The following is a 21,517-nucleotide window of genomic DNA, read 5'->3' on the forward strand; positions in this document are numbered from 1 at the left end:
GCTGTCTAGGCTCCAGGTCTTATTCTAGCAGGTAGGATAGAGCAGTGAGTGAAGACAGCAGCGCCCACCCTCACGGAACTGGGCTCCTATGCAGAGACAGATGCGGTCAGCGGCGAGACCTCAGAAAGGCCTTGTTGGGGAGGTGGAGCGGAGGGGAGACGGGTGAGGGGGAGCTGGGTCTGCCGATGACGGGGGGCAGCATGTAGGTCATGGCATGTGGGGTTCACTGGGGGCAGGAATCAGAATTTTTTTCAGATTTACAAGTAAGCATAGAATGGAAAAATGAAAAGGATTAAGATATTTTGAATGTTCCTGTGACTTTCTGGTTCAGGGATGTAAGTTTTCCACAACAGACCTGGTAGCAGACTGAGCCCCACAGCCACCTACAGGTTCCCCTTCCATCCTGGCTGCGGCCGTCTGTCCTGCTTTGGGGTCAATTTTGGTTTGCTGGTTCCTGCCTTTTTTTCCTTTTTATCTACTTGAGAGGCAGATGACTACAGAGACAGAGATGCAGCTCTTCCGTTCACACTTAGTCCCAAAATGCCCACAACAGCCAGACCGGGGCAGGCCAAAGCCAAGAGTCTGGAATTGCAACTGCGTCTCCGTGCGGGTGGCAGTGCCCTCCCAGGATGCATCAGCAGGAAGCTAGAGCAGGAGCAGCGGAGCCAGAATTTGAATTGGCAGTTCAGTTTGGGATGTGGTCATCCCAGGCCGTGGCTTAACCCACTGTGCCACAATGTATCCCTCCCAACTGCTGATGGGCCCTGTTTTAAAAAAAATTTGGGGGGCCGGCCTTGTGGCATAGCAGGTAAAGCTGCTGCCTGCAGTGCCAGCATCCCATATGGGCACAGATTGAGTCCTGGCTGCTCCACTTGCCATCCAACTCCTTGCTAATGTCTCTGGGAAAGTAGCGGAGGATAGCCCAAGTCCTTGGCCCTGCACCCAGGTGGGAGACCTGGAAAAGACTCTTGGCTTTGGCCCAGCCCTGGCCTTTGGGGCCATTTGGATGAAGATCGATATCTTAGTGCCAGTATAATGTTACAGTTAAATTTACTGGTCTTTTGCCTTGGTAGGAAACTGTAATACTTTCTACCGTTTTCAAGTGAGTAAAATGAGAAGGGAACCTGTAAGTAGTGTTGATGCTAAGTCAAGTCCTTCCTGTCCACCTCAGGAGAGGTGTGGCCAGCGGCCCCAGAAGCCGTGCCTTGCTGGGTCCCTGGGAGTGCCCCAGGGGCCCTTCCTGCCGCCAGGGCTCAGGTGAGATGATGCCTGAGTGGCGAGATGGTCCACATGTCAGACACTGATGTCAGACTCCCCTGCAGTGCTCTGCAACATCCTAAGTTGACATGTCATCGCGTGTCCCACGTGGGCGTGTCCAAGGAGTCAGAAATTTCCAGAAGCCTCTCGGGCCCTCCAGCGTCACGCCAGGTTCCTCTTTGCTGAGCCTGCGCGGCAGCGCACTGTGCTTTGGGTGCTTTCAGGGCAATCTCCGCCCAGAGGAGGCGCTGCAGGCCCTGACCATCTACGAGGGGAAGTTCGGGCGGCTGAAGGACGACAGAGAGAAGTGCGCCAAGGCCAAGGAGGCACTGGAGCTCACAGACACGGGACTTCTCAGTGGCAGCGAAGAGCGCGTGCAGGTACCAGCCGTCCGTGGGGAATCGGCTGGGTTCTGAGGGCTTTCTGTTTTTCAGACCCTGATCATGTCCCTCTCTTGCCACAGGTGGCCTTGGAGGAACTGCAGGACCTAAAGGGCGTCTGGTCAGAGCTCTCCAAGGTCTGGGAGCAAATTGATCAGATGAAGGAGCAGCCGTGGGTCTCAGTACAGCCGCGCAAGGTACGTGCCTTGGGACGGGCACCTCTGGCGTTCGTATGTTACACTGGAGGGTCCTGGGAGCTCCGCCTGCAGGGTGCTGTGCTGAGTTCACGGGTCGCGTCGGTGACAGTACTCATCTAGACTGCTGTGAAATGTAGTTCAAAACCATTGTAAAAGACTTTGACATCAAGGCTGGTGTCAGCACGGTGGGGTAATCTGCCCCTTGTGTTGCTGGCATCCCAAATCAGTGCCAGTTCACTACCTGGCTGCTCCATTTCCGTCCAGCTCCCTGCTGATGCACCTAGGAGGCAGCAGGTGATGGCCAAGAACTTGGGCCCTTGCTGCCTACGTCAGAAACCAGGATGGAATTCCTGACTCCTGGCTTCGGCCTGACCCAGCCCTGGCTACTGGGGAGTGAACCATCTTTCTGTCTCTGTCTGTCCTTCTTTCTCTGTCACTCTGCCTTTTGAGCAAATAAATAAACATCTTTTTCAATTAAAAGAAACGTTAGCAAACTGAACACCTTCTCATTTTCCGCCTGACAGCTTCGACAGAACTTAGATGCCCTCTTGAATCAGCTGAAAAACTTCCCTGCCCGCCTGCGGCAGTACGCGTCCTACGAATTTGTGCAGCGGCTCCTGAAAGGCTACATGAAGGTAGGGGCCTGGTGTCGCGTGGGGGTTCCACCGGAAGCTCCGTGCACAGGTGACACTGCTCCCTCCTGGACAGATAAACATGCTGGTCATCGAGCTGAAGTCCGAGGCGCTTAAGGACCGCCACTGGAAACAGCTGATGAAGAGGCTGCACGTGAACTGGGTTGTCTCTGAGCTCACCCTTGGCCAAATCTGGGACGTCGACCTGCAGAAGAACGAAGCCGTTGTCAAGGATGTGCTGCTCGTGGCACAGGGGGAGATGGCGCTGGAGGAATTCTTGAAGCAGGTGAGTAACAGACGGGCATCCACTTTTAGGTTGTGTTTCCGGCTGTTTGTAGACTTTAGCCCATGAAGTGGAGCCTTGTCACCTGTGGTCCTTTTGTCCCTGTCCCATTTGAGTCCGCCACGGCTGGTAAATGCCCACGTTTTGATAACGCGCCTCTTTCTGGTTTGAATCCAGATAAGAGAAGTGTGGAATACGTACGAGCTGGACTTGGTTAACTATCAGAACAAGTGCCGCTTGATCCGCGGCTGGGACGACCTCTTCAACAAGGTCAAGGAGCACATCAACAGCGTCTCCGCCATGAAGCTGTCTCCCTATTACAAGGTACCCTCGTGGGAAGCTAGGTGACGCCTGGCTGGGCTCCTCGCCTGCGCGTCTTCCCGGAGCTTCAGCCTCCAGTGAGCGCTGTCCTCGCGTGTGCCCACCAGGTGTTCGAGGAGGACGCGCTGAGCTGGGAAGACAAGCTGAACCGCATCATGGCTCTCTTTGATGTGTGGATCGACGTGCAGAGGCGCTGGGTCTACCTGGAAGGCATCTTCACCGGCAGTGCCGACATCAAGCACCTGCTGCCTGTGGAAACCCAGCGGTTCCAGAGGTGAGAACCCCCAGGGGAGAAGCGTCGGTGGGGGCCGCCCACCGCGCTCCACACAAGGGCTGATGGATGCTTGTGTTTGGTTTTGCAGCATCAGCACGGAGTTTCTGGCTCTGATGAAAAAAGTATCGAAGTCTCCGCTCGTTATGGACGTTCTGAACATCCAGGGGGTACAGAGGTCTCTGGAAAGGTTGGCAGACCTGCTTGGAAAGATCCAGAAAGCACTGGGAGAGTACCTGGAAAGAGAGCGGTCATCGTTCCCCAGGTGAGTTGGCTAACAGTTGTGTCCTCACAGCATCGTCCCTCCCTTCCCACATGAAGGATTTGTTAGCCAGGATCATTGGATGAATGCCATTGCTCTAATTCTGAGCCATAATCCTTAACTTGCTACTGCCGATTTATTAAGCTTCATTTAAACTATCATCCACCCGCCAAGCTGTGGTCTCTCTCTGGTGTATGGCCCTGACAGCTTTCTAAGTGGCAGCTCTTCCTTTCTGAATAGCTGGCTTAGGGCAGACTGAATGGGTGTTTGTTGTTGTCGTTTTAAGATTTATTTATTTATTTGAAAGTCAGAGTTACACAGAAAGGAGAGGCAGAGAGAGAGGGGGGTCTTCCATCTGCTGGTTCACTGACCAGTTGGCCACAACGGCCTGAGTTGCACTGATGAGGAGCCAGGCGCTTTCTCTGGTCATCCCTCGTAGGTCTTCCACTGCTTTCCCAGGCCATAGCAGAGAGCTGGATCAGAAGTGGAGCAGCTGGGACTCAAACTGGTGCCCATATGGGATGCTGGCACTGCAAGCAGCGGCTTTACCCACTGAGCCACAGTGCCGGCCCCTGAATGGGTTTTTTAAAAAGGAGTTAATGAAGTAAGGTGGATGACATGAAATTCATTGAATCCTTCTGACGTCAAAGTGTTAGAACATGTGTGTCTTTGGCTGAGGGCTGGAAGAAATTTGGATGTGATCTGAATCCAGGCTACAGGTTGTCCACCAGTAGCCACATCCTGTCCCCTTGCAATTGAGAGTTTTGCCTTGGTTCACCTTAATTGTGTATCTAAAAGTTTAGCAACTTGAACGTTATTTTAATTTTAGGTTCTATTTTGTGGGTGATGAAGATTTGCTTGAAATTATTGGAAACAGCAAGAATGTAGCTAAATTACAGAAACACTTCAAGAAAATGTTTGCTGGAGTCTCAAGCATCATTCTAAACGAGGATAACTCTGCCGTCCTGGGCATTTCATCCCGGGAAGGAGAGGAGGTAGCCACATGCACAATTGTAACTCGAGAAGCTTCTCTCACGCCTTGGCACGTCCCAATCCTTACGTCTTTGTTTCAGGTTATGTTTAAAACCCCTGTGTCGATCACGGAACACCCCAAAATCAACGAGTGGCTCACACTGGTGGAAAAGGAGATGCGGGTCACCCTGGCAAAACTTCTGGCTGAGTCCGTTACGGAAGTGGAGATCTTTGGTAAAGCAACTTCCATTGACCCAAACACCTACATCACTTGGATTGACAAGTACCAGGTAATCTGTGGTGGAAGCGAGCTGGCCGTGGTGAGTGCACTGACTGACCATGACAGTGACCCTCCGAGGGCCGTGTCTTTCAGGCCCAGCTTGTGGTTCTGTCAGCCCAGATAGCCTGGTCTGAGAACGTGGAGACGGCGCTGAGCAGCATGGGCGGAGGTGGCGACGCGGCGCCCCTGCACTCGGTGTTGAGCAACGTGGAGGTCACCCTGAACGTGCTGGCCGACTCCGTCCTCATGGAGCAGCCCCCGCTCCGCAGACGGAAGCTGGAGCATCTGGTGGGTCACACACTCAACCCCTTCGTCACCTGTCCTCATGCTTGAAGGATCTCACTGGTCTCCTGGAGACAAGCAGATGGGGTGTTGACATGTGCTGGGGCGCGTGTGCGGCTGGCTCTCTGTTGAAAGGTGGTCTTGATGACTGACAGGAGGCGGTGATTGCCTTGCCCAGGTCTCCTGCCCTCTCTGTGTTCCTGTTGTCCTCTCCCCAAAGAGGTGGCTGCAGCCTGCTCTGAGCCCTGCTGGGCACGGGTGGACTGTTGGCTGTTTAAGCTAGTTGCAGAGTTTTTATTCAGACTGAGGTGTTTTCGTTGTTTCTTGGTTTTTGCTGTAGCTTTGGGTACTATGTAATACCCTAGTGTGAACAGCATTTCCGTTATCTCACAGTGGATTGTGTTATGAAATAGTTACCGAAGGCCGCTGTAGCTGGCTTTAACAAATGACTCACATGCCCAGGAAGAGTACTGTATTGATTGCTGATAGCGCTGTACTTTCTCAGATTACAGAGTTGGTCCACCAGAGGGATGTTACCAGATCCTTGATCAAAAGCAAGATTGACAACGCCAAATCTTTCGAATGGCTCAGCCAGATGCGCTTTTACTTTGACCCTAAGCAAACGGATGTGCTGCAGCAGCTGTCAATCCAAATGGCAAATGCCAAGTTTAACTACGGCTTTGAGTACCTGGGTGTTCAGGACAAGCTGGTCCAGACCCCCCTCACGGACCGGTGCTATCTGACAATGACACAGGCCTTGGAGGCCAGGCTGGGCGGCTCCCCATTTGGTAAGCTACTCCACAAACCTGGACGCAGGGCATCGCATGAGAAACGTCATTTTTAAAGATTAAGCTGACGATAGGAATGTGTCAGTTACACGGTTAGTCCCTCCTAAAATCTTAGGTTTGTCTGCATTCATGACATCTGCTCTGGTTTACTGAGTGAACTGCTTTTTACAGTTAGGTAACGCACTCAGGGTCTCGGTGCTTCTCCTCCAATAACAGGGCCTGCTGGCACCGGGAAAACAGAGTCCGTGAAAGCTCTGGGCCACCAGCTGGGACGCTTCGTCTTGGTTTTCAACTGTGACGAGACCTTTGACTTCCAGGTGAGACGTGGGGACCTCAAGCTCGCACCCGTCTCCAAGCAGTCGGTCCAGCAGCCGGCCTGGTTATATGGACTCCTGAGTCCTCACAGAGCCAGGTGCTCGATCTCCAGTGTCTGTGCTTTCAAGTTGGCTTTAGCTTCCTGTTTCCAAAGTTACTTTTTGAGCACCATGTGTCAGTTTTTCTAACATGGCAGTTTTTTGAAGAAATGTTTACTATCTAGGAACAAACAACTTTAGTGGAAGAAGTTTTAAAATCAACAAGTGGTGGAATGAAACAGCAGCTTTGTCATTGGGGTTGTATTTGCATAGGAGGGGAAAAGATTCTGCATTGTGCACCTGCACAGTAATGATGGCTACCAGTGATGAGTGCCCGACACCTGTGTCTGATTTACCCTTCCCAGCCACCCGGGGGCAAGATGGTATTGTTCCCATCCCAAAGAGTAGGAGACACGGGTTTCAAAAACGTGATTTGCTGAGGTCAGACAGATCATCAGAGCTGGGGTTGAGCCCTGTGGGGTCCACACCGTAGTGGGTGATAGCTTAGACTGTCCTGACCCCACGCCACAGCGCCTGCGGGCCACGTGGCTGAAGCCACAGAAGGGTATCCTCTCAGTCCTAGAGGCTGGAAGGTGCCAGGAGGGTTGGTTTTTGCTGAGGGACCTCTCCCCAGCTCGCAGGTGGCCACTTTGTTTTCCTGCTGCCGTTCCTCTCAGCGTGTACGGAGGGAGAGCGTGCTCTGGCCGCTTCCTCTTGCAAGGACACCAGTTCATCAGATGAGGGCTTGCCCTTCTGACCTCACTTAACCTGCTTTGATTGCCTTCCCATAGGCCTCTCTCCAAATACAGTCCCACGGGGTGCTGGGTTCCAATGTGTGAATCTGGGGAAGGGGCACAATGTAGTCCCCAGCAGATGGTTCTTAGCTTTCCTCTTTCTGCATTTCAGGCAATGGGACGCATCTTTGTGGGGCTTTGCCAGGTGGGTGCGTGGGGCTGCTTTGACGAGTTTAACCGCCTGGAGGAGCGGATGCTCTCAGCCGTGTCCCAGCAGGTGCAGTGCATACAGGAAGCCCTGCGCGAGCATTCCAACCCCAGCTATGATAAGAGTAAGACTTCTCTTTTTCTATAAAGTCACTTTCAGAATGTGGAGAGAAATTCCATTGTGAACTAATTCTGACATCTTTGGTTAGAAATAAGCAGGAATTTTGCTCATCAGAACAAGGCAGTGTGGTGAGTCCTGGTTAAAGACTGAAGGAACAGCTTGTATCACTCGTGCTGGGGCAGCCAGAACCCCAGCAAGCCCTTCCTCAGCTGGCCAGAGCCCCCAGCCCCTTATACGTGTGTGTTTCCTCCTGCAGTACTGGCCACACCACAAGTGCTTTGGCCAGCGTGGGCCCCCAGGACTCTGCCTTCCTCCATGCAGCTCGAGAGAGCCAGCCTCCCTAGCCACCTGTTGGCCAGAGTTTTCTGTTGCCTGGACTTGGCAGTGAGCCCTCTGTCATCATAGGAGAGACTCCGAGGGCTGTGTCACTTGCCTTGCTCAACACAGAGCCAGGCGTGCGAGGCAGGCAGGGTGGAGTGTTGGGGGAATCCCTAAGTGGGGACTGGATAAGCGTGAAAGTCTTCCTGTGTGCACAGGTGTGACTTCTGAAGATTGTTTGAAGGGCAGAGTGACTAGAGAGCAGGAGAGAGAGCTTCATCCACTCGTTCACTCCCCTGAATGGCCACAATAGCGAAGGCTGGGCCCGGCCAAAGCCAGAAGCTCCTTCTGTATCTCCCACATGGTTGGCAGGTGCCCGAGTACTTGGCCGTCCTCTGGTGCCTTTCCAGGCACATTAGCAGGGAGCCGGGTCGGAAGCAGAGCAGCCAGGGCGGGAGGCCAACATCACAAGTGGTGATTTCGCCTAGCCCTGGCCACTGTGGCCATTGGAGAATGAACAGCAGATGAAGATCTCTGCACCACAACATCATCAGCCTCTTGGGTTTTTTGGTTTGGGGTGTTTGTTTTGTATTTTTGGTTCTGGTCTGATTTTGATGATCCTAGAGAAAAATCAGTTTTCATGACCAAACCAATCAGTTGTGTTACAGTGTTGATGGATCTTGTTTTTATTCTGTTGTTGGACTACATTGTCGTCTTGCTCTGTCTGTACACTTGAGATGTGTGGAAAGGGTCTCGTGGGCTGGCACACATGAGCTTCTGCAAGAGGGCCAGGTGCAGCCCCTCCCGCGAGCTTCCCGCCAGCTCCCTAAGAGTCCTGGGCTTTGGCTCCAGAGGTTACTGGCCGAGGATCAGTGCTCTGTCTGCCCTTTTAGGGACATTTTAAATGTGTTTTCCAATGTCACAAGTCTGAGTGCCGTCCTCTCCCTTTCAGCCTCTGCCCCCATCACTTGTGAGCTGCTGAACAAACAGGTCAAGGTGAGCCCGGACATGGCCATCTTCATCACCATGAACCCGGGCTACGCAGGCAGGTCCAACCTTCCCGACAACCTGAAGAAGCTGTTCCGGAGCCTGGCCATGACCAAGCCCGACCGGCAGCTCATCGCCCAGGTCATGCTCTACTCGCAGGGCTTCCGCACCGCCGAGGTTCTCGCCAACAAGATCGTCCCGTTCTTCAAGTGAGCAGCCGGGTCTTCCCAGCCTGTGCCTGGCTCATAACTGTCGCACGTCTGATCGCTTGACTCGGTGTAACAGCGTGCGTCCCTAAAGAGCCCTTCTCTTCCGCAGGCTGTGCGACGAGCAGCTCTCTTCCCAGAGCCACTATGACTTCGGGCTTCGGGCTCTGAAGAGTGTGCTGGTGAGTGCGGGCAACGTGAAGAGGGAGAGGATCCAGAAGATAAAGCGGGAGAAGGAAGAGCGCGGGGAAGCAGTGGATGAAGGAGAGATCGCCGAGAACCTCCCCGAACAAGAGGTTTGTGCGCTGTGCTGCTGATGGCTCAGGCCTCGCACCTTGTGCCCCTGGGATCGCAGTGGTAACCGTGACACTCGCGCAGCAGGTCACGTGGAGGTGTGGGCGAGAAGGGGTCACGCGGCTGTGTTCACTGTGCGCACGGCAGGTGTACGCCCCACGCCCGCCCTCAGAGCCGCCCCTTTCCCTGCAGATTCTGATCCAGAGCGTCTGCGAGACCATGGTGCCCAAGCTGGTGGCAGAGGACATCCCGCTGCTCTTCAGTCTGCTGTCGGATGTGTTCCCCGGGGTCCAGTACCACCGGGGTGAGATGACCGCCCTTCGAGAGGAGCTGAAGAAAGTGTGTCAGGAGATGTACCTGACATACGGCGACGGAGAGGAAGTCGGCGGAATGTGGGTGGAGAAGGTAACAGGTCGATCTGTTGACTGCTGCCCTCACAGGCCTGCCGCTGCCCCGCCACCAGCGAACCCCACTGTGCACAGGACCGGGAAGGGGCATTAGCGGGTTTATGAAGGTTCGCCCTGGCCTGCTTGAGTTGTTCCTTTATTTAAATGCAAAGACAGCAGAAGTTACCTGAGTCACTTAGGTGGTGTCGTTCGTCCTCTGGAAGTGCTGACTAAAGGAACGTCTGTAGCGGATCTGCGCTGTGAGGCGTCTGCTCACTTTGCAGCACCGTGCATCAACCCCCAGCAAGGCCTCTTGTCATTCCATACCCTGAGTGATTCACTGAAGCAAAACTTTTTATTTTTTAAAAAATAGATTTTATTTATTTATTTGAAGGGCAGATTATAGAGATGCAGAGGCAGAGAGAGAGGTCTTCCATCTGCTGGTTCACTCCCCAGATGGCTGCAACAGCTAAAACTGGGCCGATCTGAAGCCAGGAGCCAGGAGCTTCTTCTGGGTCTCCCACGTGGGTGCAGGGGCCCAAGGACTTGGGCCATCCTCTGCTGCTTTCCCAGGCACATTAGCAGGGAACTGGATTGGAAGTGGAGCAGCCAGGACTCAAACCAGTGCCCATGTGGGATGCTAGCACTGGAGTCAGAGGCTTTACCCACTACACCACAGTGCTGTGTGTGAGCTCTGTGCAGAGCCTGGAGAAACGGCGCTGGATGAACCCCAGGCTGATCCTTCTGGTGTTTGTCCTGGGACCGCCTGTGTCCTTGCTGAGGGAGCCTGATAGGCACCTCCCGCCCACTGGCCGCAGCCTTCCCGACAGTTTAGAAAGGTCTGTTAGAGATCCGGCCTGAGCAACGTCTCCCCAGCTGAAGAATCCCAGTGCTTGCCTCAGAGTCCGTGGGTGGCGTCTTTGCTCGTTGTGCAGAGGGGCTGCAGGGCCTCCCTGTTCCCTCCGCGGGGGTCTTGATGCTGGTCTGTGACCCTGTAGGTTCTGCAGCTCTACCAGATCACCCAGATCAACCACGGCCTGATGATGGTGGGGCCCTCGGGCAGCGGGAAGAGCATGGCCTGGCGCGTGCTGCTCAAGGCCCTGGAGAGACTCGAGGGCGTGGAGGGCGTGGCCCACATCATCGACCCCAAGGCCATCAGCAAGGACCACCTCTACGGAACCCTGGACCCCAACACCAGGGAATGGACGGACGGGCTCTTCACACATGTGCTAAGAAAGTACGTCTGCTCCGACCTGTGTTTGCCTGCAGTGGTGGCTGTGGGGCCGGATGAGCTTTGTGTTTGCGGCCGAGGCGTGGAAACAGGAAGTTGTTCAGAAGCCGTGACTGGGTGAGCATTGCTGTGTTAGATTCCTGAGGTGGTCACCGCTGTCTTACGCCCTCCCCTCCAGGATCATAGACAACGTGCGAGGCGAGCTGCAGAAGCGCCAGTGGATCGTCTTTGATGGCGACGTGGACCCTGAGTGGGTGGAAAACCTGAACTCGGTGCTGGATGATAACAAGCTCCTCACTCTGCCCAACGGGGAGCGCCTCAGCCTGCCGCCCAACGTAAGTAGCACGCGCCGGCCAAGTGCAGCTCTGCTGCGCAGGGGAGCAGTCTGCTGCGTGGGTGCCTCCCAGCCCGCACGCCCGCCGCGGGGCTGTTGCTGTCCCCGTTGCTGGCGAGAAATGAGAGCAGGCCTCCCGGCGACTTCCTCCCTTCCATGGAGTCCTGAGCACACTCTGTAATTCTGTTAACCTTCCCTGCAGCCCTGCAGGGGATTCAAGTGGGAATTTTGTTTTCTAAAGATGTATCTATTTATTTGAAAGGTAGGGATAACAGAGAGAAGTCTTCCATCCGCTGGCTCACTCTCCAAGTGGCCACAACGGTCAGGGCTGGGTCAGGCCAGGGTCAGGCCAAAGCCAGGAGCCGGAAGGTTCCTTTAAGTCTCCCACGTGGTTGGCCAGGGCCCAAGCACTTGGGCCGTCCTCTTCCCTTCCCAGGTGCATTAGAGGGAACTGGATAGGAAGTGGAGCAGCCAGGATGCAAACCAGGCTCTGCAGGCAGAGGCTTAACCTTCTACACCACAGCGCCGGCCCCCAAGTGGAAATTAAGCTACCGTACACCTAGGAGGGGGCAGAATGAGGAATTTACAGAGGAACAATCAAGGCTGTCCTTGGGAAAGTCCAGAAAGAACATCCCGAGAGGCTCTCTGGACGGTGGTAGTTTCAGTAGAGACGGGAGTGAGAGCAGCGGGGCGGGGCCATAGGCCCCAGCGTGTGCAAGGAGACCCGGGGCAGTCGACTGAAGCCAGACACCGGGGTGAACGTCGGGGCAGGCCTGGAGCTGGTGCACTGCCCAGTGCAGAGCCATGGGGAGTCGTGGGAGGAGCGGGGTCCCCTCTGGCTCTTCAGAGTAGTTCCTGCGTGCGGGGTGGATGAGCTGATGGTGGCTGCTGCAGTATACAGGCGGTGCCCTGGGAGCTTACGATGGACCAGATGTGGCGGGAAGGGAGGACTAGATTCTCCACGCGGCCTGGAAATGCGCGCTTACTCAGACTGGGCTCTGCTTTGATAGCTGATTGTCTGGTGGGTTCTGTCGTCAGAGATTCACCTCCTTGTGAGGCGGCATCAGCAGCAGGGCGAAGGCTCTGGAATCCTAGCGCCCGATGACAGGCCCAGCCCCACTGTCTGCTGGCAGGGGAGCCCCAGCCAGCTCCCCGGCCCGTCTGAGGTGCTAGTGAGGCCCGGTGCCCAGAGCCCTCCGTTGTGGGGGATCCAAACTGCTCGGGCCCTTCTCCTCCATGCCTGATCCTGTGGAGAGGGGTTGGTGGATAGTGTGGCCACAGGAACTATGGACATTTTTATTTCTGATGTAAGTGCAGAAAAATTGTTTAAATTACCCTTTTAGTCTGTACATAAAACAGTCTTTAAAAAGGTTTGTTTGATTTATTTATCTAAAAGGCAGAGTGACAGAGAGATCTTCCATCTGCCGATCCATTCCCCAGATCCCACACAGCCAGGGCTGGGCCAAAGGCAGCACCTGGAATCCTTTCAGAACATCTCCCGTGTGGGAGACAACAGACCCTCATACCTGGGCCATCACCCAGTGCCTTCCCTGGGACATCAGCAGGAAGCTGGATTGGAACCAGAGCAGCCACCAGCACTCCCCCGCCCCAGGTCAAAGAATCTTAATGTCTGAGCTTACCAAACCCACATCATTAAGTCTGCTTAATGATTTCTTTTAAGGTGCGAATAATGTTTGAAGTGCAGGACTTGAAGTACGCCACGCTGGCCACGGTGTCTCGCTGTGGCATGGTGTGGTTCAGCGAGGACGTGCTGAGCACGGACATGATCTTCAACAACTTCCTGGCCAGACTGCGCAGCATCCCCCTGGACGAGGGGGAGGACGAGGCGCAGCGGCGGCGCAAGGGCAAAGAGGACGAGGGCGAAGAGGCTGCGTCCCCCATGCTGCAGGTGCGAGGGCTGCGCGCACCCACAGGCCTGCTGGAGTGCTGGGACCTCGGGGCGCAGCGAGGTCAGGCTGCCCCGTCCCCCGAGCGCAGGGAAGTCGCGGCCCTTTGCACAGATGGCCGCCACGGGCTCACCGTGGAATCCAGGCGTCCTCGGTGTTGCCTGGCTGAGAGGGGAGCGTGTGAGATCTAAAGGCCTCTCAGCCGCCGTTTCCCGCATTCAGCGAGGACACCAGCTGCTCAGAAGCAGGGTTAGGAACCCCAGGACGCGCAGCGGCTGTGGAAGCGCCGCCTCCTGGGCCTAGGTAGAGCAGAGGGGACGCCCGGCTCTGAAACGCAGCTCAGCACCTTGGTTCCGCTCCTAGATCCAGAGGGATGCAGCGACGATCATGCAGCCGTACTTCACGTCCAGCGGGCTCGTCACCAAGGCGCTGGAGCACGCCTTCAAGCTGGAGCACATCATGGACCTGACGCGCCTGCGCTGTCTGGGCTCGCTCTTCTCCATGCTGCACCAGGCCTGCCGCAACGTGGCGCAGTACAACGCCAACCACCCCGACTTCCCCATGCAGCTGGAGCAGCTGGAGCGCTACATCCAGGTCAGGCGTTCTGCCCACAGGCAGTGCTCGCTGTGCCGGGCCAGAGTCCGGCTTTGCCGAGGCGCGGGGTGTCCCTCAAAAGTAGGAGGGCGTCCAGCCTCTCTCCGCGCTGTGCGGGGCTGCTTGGTTGAAACGCCGGTGCCTGTCTTACAGCGCTACCTGGTGTACGCCATCCTCTGGTCCTTGTCTGGAGACAGCCGGCTGAAGATGAGAGCAGAGCTGGGGGAGTACATCAGAAGGATCACGACGGTGCCGCTGCCAACGGCGCCCAACGTTCCCATCATCGACTACGAGGTGGGCGCGGCACGGCCTCGCGCTCCTTCTCCCCGGCTTGGTCTGTTTCGTCCCAAAGCAGCCTGGCCATGGGCTTTGACTCCGTTTCCTCGTGTCCTCGAAGGGCTCTCTTTTCGTCATTTTCGTTTGTCTGGTACCAGATGTTCGGATTAACTCAGTGAGAGTTGTAACTCTTGTGCAGGTGAGAAGGTTTTGTGTGGCGTGTGTGCCATAGAGCGATTGCATCTCCGTGTCTCTGTAGGTGTCCATCAGCGGGGAGTGGTCCCCGTGGCAGGCCAAGGTGCCTCAGATCGAAGTGGAGACGCACAAAGTGGCAGCCCCTGACGTCGTGGTGCCGACCCTGGACACGGTCCGCCATGAGGCCCTCCTGTACACCTGGCTGGCTGAGCACAAGCCGCTGGTCTTGTGCGGCCCTCCCGGCTCTGGCAAGACCATGACCCTGTTCAGCGCCCTCCGGGCCTTGCCCGACATGGAGGTACGGGGGCAAGAGGTGGGCAGCCGCCTGCTGGTGTTCCAGCGTGGGACTGCTCTTCACCGGGTTCCGTGTCTTCCCTTCCAAAGGTCGTGGGCCTTAACTTCTCCAGCGCGACCACTCCCGAGCTGCTGCTCAAGACTTTTGACCACTACTGCGAGTACAGGCGCACGCCCAACGGCGTCGTCTTGGCTCCTGTTCAGCTGGGAAAGTGGCTCGTGCTGTTCTGTGATGAGATCAACTTGCCAGACATGGACAAGTACGGGACGCAGAGGGTCATCTCCTTCATCAGGCAGGTGCGTTGCCGCCACAGCCCCGCTGTGCCCAGTGCTGGTGGTTTCCAGGGCGCTCCTAACGTGTCACGCCGTCTCCTTCAGATGGTGGAGCATGGAGGCTTCTACCGCACCTCAGATCAAACGTGGGTGAAGCTGGAGCGAATCCAGTTCGTCGGGGCTTGCAATCCACCCACCGATCCTGGAAGAAAGCCCCTCTCACACAGGTAACAGCTCTCTGCAGTTGTGGGGTTGCTGTGAGTTTAGCACGGTAATAATCTGAATTGAGCAAGTTACCAAGGTAGCAGTACTGCCCGTCTCTCCTGGGATGCCCCCGGTCACTTACACCGTGCCGTGACACCAGGAAAACATGTTGAAAAGAGAAGGATTGAGGGCTGGGCGTTCTGTGCGGCCATTCAGAACCCAGTAGGGACTCCCGCACCCCATGTTGCAGCGTCTGGTCTTGAGTCCTGGCTCCACTGCAGCAGGTGGGGGCTCAGGGAAGGGGTCCCTGCCGCTCACATGGGAGACGTGGACTGAGTTCCTGACTCCCACTCCTGGCCTGGCCTGGCCTAGGCTGTTGTGAGCATTGGGGAGTGAGCCAGTAGACAGAAGACCTCTGCCTAGCACATAAGTTTTAAATGACAGCATTGACTTCTTGGGAAGTAATGAACTCCTCCAGACCCATCAGTGAGCCAAGATGAGGCTGAACTAAGCCTGAACTCTTGTCACATCTTGCGTGGCACCAGGTGTATTGTGGGTCAGACCCCAGCCTGAGCAGTGGGTGGCCGCAGTTAGCCTTGACATTCAGCCTGGGTAGGTGGACTGGGGGGTGATTGTCCCCTGGGAGCCTGCCTCTCGCCTGCAGCCGCTGAGCAGCGCAGGGGCTGAGCTGCTGTCCTTGCACAGGTTCTTGCGTCACGTGCCCGTCGTGTACGTGGATTACCCGGGCCCTGCCTCCCTCACGCAGATCTACGGCACCTTCAACCGCGCCATGCTCAGGCTCATCCCGTCCCTGCGCACGTACGCAGAGCCACTCACCACGGCCATGGTGGAGTTCTACACCATGTCTCAGGTACGTGCTGTCTCTGTGACGGAGGACCGTGCGGCCTTAGCCAGAGCTCCTGTGTCTGCTCTCAGGGCCCCCTCTGCACAGGCGCGCAGGCAGGTGCCTTGGAACTTGGACTGCCTAGTGCAGTTTCTAGCAGGGGGCGCCTGCTCCTCGGGACGCGGCCAGGGCTGCACTTGCTGGTGGCGTGCGGCTCAGCACCTGGGCCAGCGACCCTTCCCCCGGCAGCAGCTCTTCACTGGCACCTGTTCACATTTCGAAGAATCTCATCACGAAGCACTTGACCTCTGATGCGGAGGGGCTCTCATGGTTTCTTTGCTAAGCAGCCGCACTTCAGCGAGGGGCTCTCGCACCACGTGCCCGTCCTGAGCCACCTGTCACAGGTTCCAAGTATTTGTCAGTCAGTCTTCAGTTTGCTCTTAGTTTCAAGTGTTTTCAGAAAAAATTTCGTTGTGTTTTCATTGCTTTAAACCTTTAAATACCGCTTATTCCAACGTAAAGTGAACAGCTTGGTCTGACAGTGTTTTGGGCAGTTGTCCAGGTGTTCGACATTGTACAGTAACTGATCCTTAGATACTGCAGAGTCTACGTCCTTTCTCTTTCATATGGAGATGAGTCACAGCACATGTTACTTTATAGCCACCTCCCCGTGTCTGTAGACATTCATGGGGGGCTGGCAGTTAGCCTAGCGGTTAAGCCACCAGTTGGGGCACCTGTGTTTCATGTCATAGCGCCTGGATTCGACTCCCAGCTTCCTGCCAGTGTGCACCCTGGGAGGCAGCTCAACTACCTGGGTCCCTGCCACCCACATGAGAGACCCAGGCTTACATACAGTTTCCCCTTCCTGCAGGAGAGATTCACCCAGGACACCCAGCCGCACTACATCTACTCACCCCGGGAAATGACCAGGTGGGTGAGAGGGATCTTTGAAGCACTGAGACCTCTGGAGACGCTGCCCGTCGAAGGCCTCATTCGCATTTGGGCACATGAAGCCCTGCGTCTCTTCCAAGATAGGTAAGGAGGACCCAGGACCCCGGGTGGCACTTTGTGTTCCTACGGCCCTCATGTCTGCATCTGTACAAGGCTGCCAGGCCCGAGGGTGGAAGGGAGCAGCCATGTGGGCAGCGTTGTGTCCCAACACTGATCTGCCACCATGACAGAACGGTGTCCCACCCATGTCAGGCTACTGTGTGTGCCAGGTACTGGACCTCTTAGTGGTGGGTGGGGGCCTGCACCAACCCTGCGCAAGCACCTAGTTCACTGGCGAGTCAGACGCCTTCCCACAGTCCCCTGGCAATGCCACGCTTCTTTGTCCTTGGTCCTGGTTCTACCACAAGACAAGTGTCCATCGTAGGAGCTTTTGCATCTGAGCTGCTCCACCTTCCAAGGAATCCTGGGAACCACCGGCCTTTCTGGCAGGATCTTTTTCCGGGATGGGCATTCTTTGTAGTTTGGCACAATCTCTGTGTAAAAATACATGCTTCATTTGCCTAGCTCCTGCGTTATTGTTATTTCCTTTTCTATTTTTAATGTTTTTTTAAGGTTTTATTTATATGAGAGACAGAGTTACAGAGAGGGAGTGACAGAGAGAAAGATCTTCCATCTGCTGGTTTACTTCCCCAAATGGCTCCGGCTGGGCTGATCTGAAGCCAGGAGCCAGGAGCTTCTTCCGGGTCTCCCACATGGCTGCAGGGGCCCAAGCACTTGGGCCATCTTCTACTGCTATCCCAGGCCATTAACAGGGAGCTGAATTGGAAGTGGAGCAGCTGGGACTCACACTGGTGTCTGTATTGGATGCCAGCGCTACAGGCAGAGACTTATGTTTTATGCTTCAGTATTTTTAATGTTTTATGCTTCAGTATTTTAGCCCATCCTATTTGGGACTTGTTTTTAGTTGGTGAAGTTTATTTTTATGCTTTACCACTGAAGCTACAATGAACAATGAATGTTGTTGACTTTAATGCAGCACCACAGTTTCCTGTTGCAAGTGATTTGGGACAAAGCTCTGCCTGTGGACCAGGTTACTCAGAGGAAGAGGGGCTACACGACAGGATAGGCCAGAGGAGGTGTTTGTTTGTTTTTCTTTCTTTTAAATTTATCTGAGAGAGGGCTCTCATTCACTGATTCAGTCTCCAGATACCCATATCATCTGGGGCTGGACCAAAGCTGGGAGCCAGGATCTCAATCCAGGTCTCCCACTTGGTTGGCAGGGACCCAAGTGCTTGAACCACCACCACTGCCTCCAAGGGCGTGTGTTAGCAGAAAGTTGGAGCAGGGAATCAGCCCATGTATCCCTCTGGGTGCAGGCATGTTTTTTTATTGATTTATTTTATTTGAAAGGCAGAGTTACATATAGAGATCTTCCATCCGCTGGTTCATTCCCCAAACGTCTGCATCGGCTGGGGCTGGACCAGGCCAAAGCCAGGAAGCAGGAGCTTATTTCATGTCTCCCACATGGGTGCAGGAACCCAAGCACTCGGGTCATCCTCTGCTGCTTTCCCAGGTGCATTAGCAGGGAGCTGGATTGGCAGTGGAGCAGCCGGGGCTTGAACCGGTCCCCATAAGAGATGCCGGCGCTGCAGGGTGCAGCCTAACCTAACCCACTACACCATAGGCTGGCCCCAGATGCAGGCAAGCTAAATGCTTCCTCTGTATTTCCATTTCTTAAATCAATGTAATTAAACATTTTTAGAGGATTTTTTTTTCTTTTAGTGTCATAATGCCATATTTCTAAGGGGTTTGTATTTCATATGAAAATTTCACAAGACCAGTGTTGTGGCACAGCAGGGTAAGCCACTGAGTCCTGGCTCCTCCATTTCCAGTCCAACTCCCTGCTAATGAGCCTGAAAAAGTAGCAGATGACCTGGCTTTGGCCTGTCCTAGCCCTGGCCAGTAAGGCCATTTGAGAAGTGACCAGTGGATGGAAGCTCCCTCTGTCTCCCTCTCTCTCTCTCACTCTGCCTTTCAAATAAATTTTTAAAATGTTTTAAAAATTGCTAAAGCCATCCTGAGTTCTGCTTCTCAGGGTCTTCCGTTTGTGGTGACAGGTGGACACAGGGCGGGCTGCAGGGCTGCAGGGCGTGGGTTCCATGCCTGCCTCTGCTTCCCATCCAGCTTCCTGCAGCCTGGGAAAACCAGTGGTGGCTCAAGTGCTTGGGTCCCTGTTGCCAGTGTGTGGACCAGAGGGAGGTGCTAGCTGCAACCTGGCCCAGCCCCAGCTGTTGTGGGCATTTGGGAAGTGAACCAACCCATGGTGGATCTCTCCTCTCTCCCCCCACTCTATCCCAAATGAAAAAAAAAGAAAAACAACAGGTCTGTGTTGTTTTATTTTGTTTTGTTTTTTAATATTTATTTAGTTGAAAGAGTTACACAGAGAGAGAAGGAGAGGCAGAGAGAGAGAGATTTTCCATCCGCTGGTTCACTCCCCAATTAGCCACAATGGCCAGAGCTACGCCGATCCGAAGCCAGGAGCCAGGAGTTTCTTCTGGGTCTCCCACGTTGGTGTAGGAGCCCAAGGACTAAGGCGTCTTCTACTGCTTTCCCAGGCCATAGCAGAGAGCTGGATAGGAAGTGGAGCAGCCGGGACTTGATCCAGCTCCCATGTGGGATGCCGGCATTGCAGGTGGCGGCTTTACCCGCTATGCTACAGTACTGGCCCCCAGGCCCCTGCTTACTTAAAAAGGAAAAAGCCTGCAGCGCTCAGGCAGCACAGGGACAGCGCAGGGATGGTGGCCTGCTCACCTGCTCAGCTGCGCGGCTGCTCTCCGCTCTCCTCCCACAGACTGGTGGAGGACGAGGAGCGGCGCTGGACTGATGAGAACATCGACATGGTCGCGCTGAAGCACTTTCCTAACATAGACAAGGAGAAGGCCATGAGCCGGCCCATCCTGTACAGCAACTGGTTGTCGAAGGTAAGGACGCGGCCTTGCGCTGGACCCGCGTCTCCTCCTGTGTCGGTGAGAACTGTCTCCTGGTCTTGGGCATGCTGCATTCGCGGCTGTGGTGACGGCTGCACACCCGTCTTCACCCTCCTGCTGCCCGTGGTGCAGCTGGAATGACTGTGTTTGCTCCAGGTGCTAGAATCCCGGGGGAGTGGACGTTCCTAGAATAGCTGGGAGTGCTCCTTCTTCTCGGTAAAGGACAAGGATGGCTCCCTAATTTGCAGTCTCAGCGTGCATTGGGTTCAGTAATCACTGGCTATGGGACCAGTCAGCTTTCTTCCGGGAGCTCCATGCTCATGGGGCAGGCCGGGTCCAAGAGAGCTCCTCCGGAGAGACTGCCTTCGTATTGGGCTGCCTTTTTTTTTTTTTTTTTTTTTTTTTTTTTTTTTAAGATTTTATGTATGTATTTGGGAGGTAGAGCTAGAGGTAGAACTCAAGACAGAGAGGTCTTCCATCCGCTGGTTCACTCTCCAGATGGCTGCAACAGCTGGAGCTGGGACAATCCAAAGCCAGGAGCTTCTTCCAGGTCTCCTACTTGGGCAGATGCAGGGGCCCAAGCACTTGGCCATCCTCTACTGCTTTTCCAGGCTAGAGCAGAGAGCTGGATTGGAAGAGGAGCGGCCAGGACTAGAACCGGCATCTATATGGGATGCTGGCGCTTCAGGCCAGGGGTTTAACCTTCTGCACCACAGCGCTGGCCCCTGCTCCACTTCTGGTCCAGCTCTCTGCTGTGGCCTGGGAAAGCAGCAGAAGATGGCCCAAGCGCTTGGGCCCCTGCACCTGTGTGGGAGACCCCGAGGAAGAAGCTCCTTGCCCCTGGCTTTGGATCGACACAGCTCTGACTGTTGTGACCACGTGGGGAGTGAACCAGCGGATGGAAGACCTCTCCCTCTGTCTGCCTCTGCTCTCTGTAACTCTGCCTTTCAAATAAATAAATAATTCTTTAAAAAAAATGCTCATCCTGGCAGGGAGGGCGTGCCCAACAAAAGCTAGGAAGAGCAAGGTGGGTTCATTCTGTGTTACTGGAGTTTTCTGTTCTCTCTTCATTCTCCCTATGGGGTCTTTGAAGAACAGCTGCCCTTAAAGCCTCCCTCTGTCCTGGTGGAGCCGTGCGTTGGCGCTGTGGGTCTGTCCTCAGCATGTCCTGTGTAGAGGAACCCTGTACTCTACAGGGTCCCGGGACAGTGGGGATCCCGTGCGTGTGGCCTGTCGCAGGGCCTGTTCCTCCCCCTTTTCCTTTCCATGCTGAAACCACGGTCTGACAGGCTCTCTCCTTGTGGGGATCTTGGCCATTCTCGGCCCCTTCACCCTCCAGGTGAGGCTCAGGGCACCCCACCACCACATCTGAGGTCTGATGGGGACGTGGACACACTGACATTTTACACAGTGTTTTCCATTGTGACTGTGGTGTCTCCGTCCGTGGAGGCTTTGACGCCCCGTTTTCTCTGTGAACGTTTCCACGTCTGGGTCTGTTTCTAGCTGACTTCCTTTTTTGTTGCTGTGTCATAAATGGTGTCTTCTCGCTGCACTTTTTAACAGTTCCTTTGTGGGCTGTAGAAGTGCCATTGACTTTGGTCCAGTCACCACGGTAGTTCTTCTAAGCATTGGATGTACCTTTTTCCTGCAGGATTACATCCCAGTAGACCAGGAAGAATTAAGAGATTATGTCAAAGCTAGGCTGAAAGTCTTCTACGAGGAAGAGCTTGATGTCCCTCTGGTCCTGTTTAATGAAGTCCTAGACCACGTGCTCAGGATTGACAGGTGGGTCGCGCCGGGCCCCTGCGACCTCCCCCACCTCTAGGCGGCACTTCACGCTGCCTCCTGCTCGCGCCTGTGCTGTCCACGGCCCCAGTTCCAGCCCTTAGCCTCCTG

General features: G+C 55.0%; 1 protein-coding gene across 1 annotated transcript in view; it reads left to right on the forward strand.

The window, feature by feature from the left end:
- The window catches only part of DYNC1H1 (dynein cytoplasmic 1 heavy chain 1), a 65,322-nt gene that overhangs the window by 26,319 nt on the left and 17,486 nt on the right, over positions 1-21,517 (forward strand). The window contains exons 17-44 of the mRNA XM_051834910.2: positions 1,482-1,637; positions 1,721-1,834; positions 2,359-2,469; positions 2,543-2,752; positions 2,927-3,073; positions 3,178-3,344; positions 3,433-3,606; positions 4,433-4,598; positions 4,677-4,865; positions 4,949-5,143; positions 5,643-5,925; positions 6,142-6,242; positions 7,185-7,344; positions 8,611-8,854; positions 8,964-9,147; positions 9,338-9,550; positions 10,530-10,768; positions 10,941-11,097; positions 12,778-13,005; positions 13,367-13,597; positions 13,751-13,891; positions 14,133-14,366; positions 14,453-14,659; positions 14,741-14,862; positions 15,545-15,710; positions 16,555-16,718; positions 19,486-19,615; positions 21,273-21,406. Of these exons, the coding sequence (XP_051690870.2) occupies positions 1,482-1,637; positions 1,721-1,834; positions 2,359-2,469; positions 2,543-2,752; positions 2,927-3,073; positions 3,178-3,344; positions 3,433-3,606; positions 4,433-4,598; positions 4,677-4,865; positions 4,949-5,143; positions 5,643-5,925; positions 6,142-6,242; positions 7,185-7,344; positions 8,611-8,854; positions 8,964-9,147; positions 9,338-9,550; positions 10,530-10,768; positions 10,941-11,097; positions 12,778-13,005; positions 13,367-13,597; positions 13,751-13,891; positions 14,133-14,366; positions 14,453-14,659; positions 14,741-14,862; positions 15,545-15,710; positions 16,555-16,718; positions 19,486-19,615; positions 21,273-21,406 (4,967 nt within the window). The remainder of the gene's footprint in view (positions 1-1,481; positions 1,638-1,720; positions 1,835-2,358; positions 2,470-2,542; positions 2,753-2,926; positions 3,074-3,177; positions 3,345-3,432; positions 3,607-4,432; positions 4,599-4,676; positions 4,866-4,948; positions 5,144-5,642; positions 5,926-6,141; positions 6,243-7,184; positions 7,345-8,610; positions 8,855-8,963; positions 9,148-9,337; positions 9,551-10,529; positions 10,769-10,940; positions 11,098-12,777; positions 13,006-13,366; positions 13,598-13,750; positions 13,892-14,132; positions 14,367-14,452; positions 14,660-14,740; positions 14,863-15,544; positions 15,711-16,554; positions 16,719-19,485; positions 19,616-21,272; positions 21,407-21,517) is intronic.

This window comes from Oryctolagus cuniculus, chromosome 20 (genome assembly GCF_964237555.1).
Source record: "Oryctolagus cuniculus chromosome 20, mOryCun1.1, whole genome shotgun sequence".
Classification (NCBI taxonomy): Eukaryota; Metazoa; Chordata; class Mammalia; order Lagomorpha; family Leporidae; genus Oryctolagus; species Oryctolagus cuniculus.